Source organism: Montipora foliosa, chromosome 6 (assembly GCF_036669935.1).
Source record: "Montipora foliosa isolate CH-2021 chromosome 6, ASM3666993v2, whole genome shotgun sequence".
Lineage (NCBI taxonomy): Eukaryota > Metazoa > Cnidaria > Anthozoa > Scleractinia > Acroporidae > Montipora > Montipora foliosa.
The window spans coordinates 40,701,198-40,706,197 of record NC_090874.1 but is presented as its reverse complement, the minus strand read 5'-3'; the positions used below and the strand labels follow the sequence as shown (position 1 = coordinate 40,706,197).

General features: G+C 38.8%; 1 protein-coding gene across 6 annotated transcripts in view; it reads left to right on the top strand.

Moving 5' to 3' along the window:
* LOC138007351 (52 kDa repressor of the inhibitor of the protein kinase-like) overlaps nt 1–1,984 on the top strand; it is a 30,800-nt gene extending 28,816 nt beyond the window's left edge. For all 6 annotated transcript variants that reach the window (XM_068854194.1, XM_068854196.1, XM_068854195.1 and 3 more), the window contains 2 exons: nt 1–1,355; nt 1,846–1,984. The exon at nt 1–1,355 is cut by the window's left edge and continues 947 nt beyond it. In XM_068854194.1, the coding sequence (XP_068710295.1) occupies nt 1–1,355; nt 1,846–1,865 (1,375 nt within the window). In that variant the 3' untranslated portion in view covers nt 1,866–1,984. The remainder of the gene's footprint in view (nt 1,356–1,845) is intronic.
* Nucleotides 1,985–5,000: the final 3,016 nt, after the last annotated feature.

Genomic DNA, 5,000 nt, shown 5'->3' with positions numbered 1-5,000 from the left:
TGAAGTTAGGCGTCTTCTTTGGTCAGAGGATGCATGGAAAATAAGCTTTCGTGACACAAATGGGTTTGCCTACACCGCTCTGTGGACAGCACTCTTGAAGAATGGAGAGGTTGATGAAGCTTTGTCTGCTGCTGAGCAAGGACGAGCACAGGCTTTGGCAGACATTTTAAAGATGCAATACAGCATTGATGAGAAATCTACGATGAAGGTAACTATCTCTTTGGTTATGAAAGATCTACCTACACAAACTGTTTTCACAGCACTTGACGGGAACACGATCAGCTTCTGGTTGCTAAGAGATAATATCGGGATAAATTTTAGACAAAAGAAAATCGAAAATGGAAGTGCCAAGTCTCTGATGAAAAGTACTTTTAAACAGATCAATGCGGGGACCGTTGTACGATGTGAGAATCGTTCGCTTGACAGACAATGGTGTGACTTCTCGAGCAGTAGGGAAGGTGTTGAAGAAGCCGTTCAGTCCTTGAGCTTCTCTGTGCACTCTTTACAGCCTTTGTATGATGTCTTAGTCACTCCTATAGCAGACTTGATCCAGGGTGATGATTTAGTGTTTGTTCCTGATGGACACTTTTGCCTGGCTCCTTTTTCTGCAATGAGTGACTCTGTCAGGATCCGTGCAATTCCCTCGCTGACTGCTTTAAAATTGATCACTATGGCACCTGACGACTTCCAAAGTAAAAATGAAGCGCTGCTTGTAGGCGATCCGTGCTTGAGCGAAGTCATTTACGGCACTGGTGAACCCATGTATGGACAGCTGCCGTGTGCGAAAAAAGAGGTGGATATAATTGGAGAACTTCTGCAGACCCTGCCTCTTACAGGAAAAAATGCGACCAAAGCTGAGGTGCTGAAAAGAATGAGGTCAGTTGCCTTAATCCACGTTGCTGCACATGGGGATGACGGATCTGGAGAAATTGCTTTGGCCCCAAATCCCGAACGCACATCCCAGATCCCAGAAGAGGAAGATTACATGTTATCGTTGAGCGATGTTCAAGCAGTTCGCCTTCAGGCAAGACTGGTTGTGCTTAGTTGCTGTCATAGTGGCCAGGGAGAGGTAAAATCTGAGGGTATTGTGGGAATAGCCAGGGCTTTCCTGTGTGCTGGTGCCCGGTCTGTCCTGGTGTCACTCTGGGCAATCGACGACGAGGCGACCTTCATGTTCATGAAGAGTTTCTACCAACACTTGGCAGATAGAAAAAGTGCAAGTACAGCTCTTCACCATGCTATGAAATCTCTTCAGGAGACAAAGAATTATTCGGCCATAAAATACTGGGCGCCATTTGTGCTAATTGGCGATGATGTCACCTTTGAATTTGGGGAGCTGGAACACGTAAAGAATGGTAAGTGCTATTGAAATGTAACTTTAATGACTGAATCGCTGTACTTTGTACATGTTTTTAATCAGGAAGTTGTCGAAAGGAGCAGGTACGTTCTTCACAGAGAAATGGCTTTAAAAACGGTTGCCAGAGTGGTTATTTTTACTCGAACTGCTTTGGCTAATACCTGAATTAAATAATGTCTGCATTCACGGAGTCAGCTATTTCAGCTTCCTGCAGATAGCTAGCTGTTTGAGCCCGTGTTATGATGGACTGACTGTGAAACTGATCAGTGATTGTCGAATGCTTATGTCAAGTGAAGTGAGTTATTGAGGTCTTCAAATCTACATGTCAAAGTAACAGTGAATAGGAATTGTTGCTATTAACTAAGCACAAACAGTTAAATGAATGAATTAAGATAATTGTTATAGTATTTACTGGTCAATCAGAACGAAATTCGTTATTGCCATTTAACCCACTACTTGTTTCTTTCTTCCTTGTTTTGTTTTTTCAGAAACGATGTCCAAAACGTGAAAAACTTACTTGGACTGTGATACGTCGATATGTTATTTTCCTTTCTTCGATTATATGAGTTATTGAAAACAATTCAATCATTGATACCTCAGTAGCAGTCAGACACAAGATATCATGCCAATTATAGTTAAAGTACCATGAGATTTCAGTAGTATTAAGATACTGTCCAAGTCCTTACATTTGTGCCTTGTTTTGTAAGCATCTGTTCCAGGATTAGTTAATCACTTGATAGAAATAAGGGACTTGGCAAAACGGTTTGTTTCCATAACTGAGGATCTAGCCGTCGTGTAATTTTGGCCCTTGAAAATAACTCCAAGCTTTTGCGGTATGTTTCTCAAGTGACATGTATAACTTTAACTTTTTTTAACTTTAACTTTATTTACAAACAAATCATAATTATTCAAACAAGACCATGGTGGCCCACAGTTAGCATTGCTATTCTAGGCGGGCCACTTACACTGCAACATTATTACTGTCTCTCACAAGTAAACAAAGACACTTAAAAATTTACAAGGATTACACAAACAAGAAAAAAAAATGTATACTCTTTAGCTTGCTATACCAACTTTCCATTTACAATATCATTAAGTGACAGTCTCGGGGAATGTGTATTTTCTGTGTTTCTGTAAGGTTGGCCAAAGCTAAATAAGCAAATTAATTGTTTCTGGAGGCAAATGTCTATAAGCTAAAAAAAAACCTAGGAAAGTAGAAATGTTTGGAAATTACAAAAATTTTAATGTAGCATTTACATTTAAATGATATGGAAATTCCTGGAACAAAATACTTTATTCCCAAAGGGTTTGAATCAGGCACAACATTGAGTTAGCCGATTTGTTTATTGTTTATTTTCTCGCAAAAATTGATTCAAAAACAGACACTTTTCTGACGCTGATGAGGACTAGGACAATTTGAGTAAATCTGAAACTCTTAGGTGAAGGACTCTTGCTAGGGCCTAGTACGAAACAAATGGAAAGTTTTTTACCTTAAAGTTGCACATGTTGATTTTGTGATATTTTGTCACAGAGGGACTGGACCAATGCAAAATAATTCAATGAAATGGGCGATTTCTTAAAACTTCTAGAAGGTAAAAAGGTGTGTGGTGTAAAAGTTGCCTGATCTCTTAATTAATTGTGTGCATTTTAAAACCGTGAGGAGGTGGGACTTTGCCCATGCATATGCTTGTGGAAATGTTTTGAATTTTAAAAATGGTATGACTACCCGAGTCACGTCATTTCATACCATTTCGCACCATTGCAAACGTTGGTCAGTAACTCTTGAGTTGACAAAGGTATTAAAAGGGAAGCATTCCATCCTTTCTCCATGTTAAAACTGACCGCAGGATGGGCACCCACCTCCTATACCGAGCACCCCAAATCGAGAGTAAGGTCTATGTGAGGCCTATCAGTACTGGTCTACTTCTCCACTAGCATAGTCACGTCGACCACGGCTGAACGTGCAAACAGATTCAATCCGAGCTAAAGTCTTTGTCTAGCTCTCCTCCACTTATGTAAATTTGGAATATTTTGTACCTGTTATGAACGGTCATCACTTCTTTCCATTCCTCAAACTGACATTTCCCTTTTTATTCAACTTATACGACTTACAGTCTACTTTAGACTTCAAATCTACTTCAACGAAACAAAGATTATAAACAAGCTGAGAAGATTCAAAATAGGCGAGGCAAAGAGTTGAACCCGTATCGATGGCTTTACCTTGCAGTTTCCGATATCCACTAGACCAACGAGACAAGTTCCCGGAAAGTTGAATTTTTTAGAGTATTGACATAATAGTACCTAGCAAGACAATTGAAAGTTAACCGTCTTCAACGGGGTTTTTAGACCTAAATACTGTAGATCAGTGCGGCATAGCTTAGAAACGCTATTTCTCGTTGAACTAAAGCTGTCATTCTGCTTGTTTTTATTCTTTTTAGAGCGGTAAGCCTGTCGGATCATTCTCAGCAGCCGGGAACAGAACCTTATATACAAACAGTAACAAAATTTAACATACAACACCTTATATATTCCACTGCAACAAAATTACCCTAGTTTAGTTGTTGTGTAACTGAATGGCGAAATTGAACTAAACTAGCTCATCACTAAAAGTCCTTCTTAAGAACGCCCAATTTTAAAAGGATTATGCAAAGAAAGCTTTGTCAACTGGCTTTGTCTTTAGTGTATCACGTATGGCTTTTGTAAGATACTGACTGAACGCTTAATAACGGAAGCCTGTCAATATTAACATGGCATAATGCGTCGTGTAATTGTTACGAAATGTCCAATGTCAGTTTGAGGGATGGAAATTAGTGTTGACCGTTATGAACTCGCATGTTCATTTCCAACTCCATGAGGTCGCCGAAACGTCGGACGTTTAGCTTTTTATCGCTAGTTTTACATAGAGGACATTACACGGTGGCGAGAAGATATGAATTTTATGTTCGACTGGCAAGAACAATATCTCACTCGTTCGCTTTGCTCACTCGTGAGATATTGTTCTTGCCACGAGAACATAACATTCATATCTTCGAGCTAACGTGTAATGTTATTTTTATTACATGGAGACTAAATATTGAATATTTTCGATTTTATTGTGTTTCAAAATAGTCAAGTTTTACAAATACGGCTGGGCCTTATAGCAAACAAAAAATATTCTTCTTCGTGTTCTCGTTTTCAAGTTTTTCTGTAAACTCTTTAACTTCTTCGTCGCTGATGGACGCAAACCTGCTCGTCATGCTTTTATTCTAAACAACAAACGCCACGCGTTTCAACCACTCTTGTAAACTGAGATAAATTCATGTGACTGGTGACTGCTGTACTTTTTGTAAATAGTTTCGATTTTTATACGTTTTCATAGATATAATTTCATTTTTACTTACTCTATTTTTTCGAAGACAATCAACTTCCTGCTATTTCAAATTCGAGTTGAAATATAGATGTATGGTATTGATACCTCCAAATATCGTAACTGATCATCAGTTGGAACAATTTTACAATTACTTTTGGCTCCTTTTAATGCTATTTCATTTGCAGTTTATAGTAACCTAGCCTAGAGACTTGTCATAACAGATGGCAATAGTGGGAGTTTAGGAGTGGTAACCTCCAATTTAAGATCACCGCATCTTGACTTTTAACAATTTAA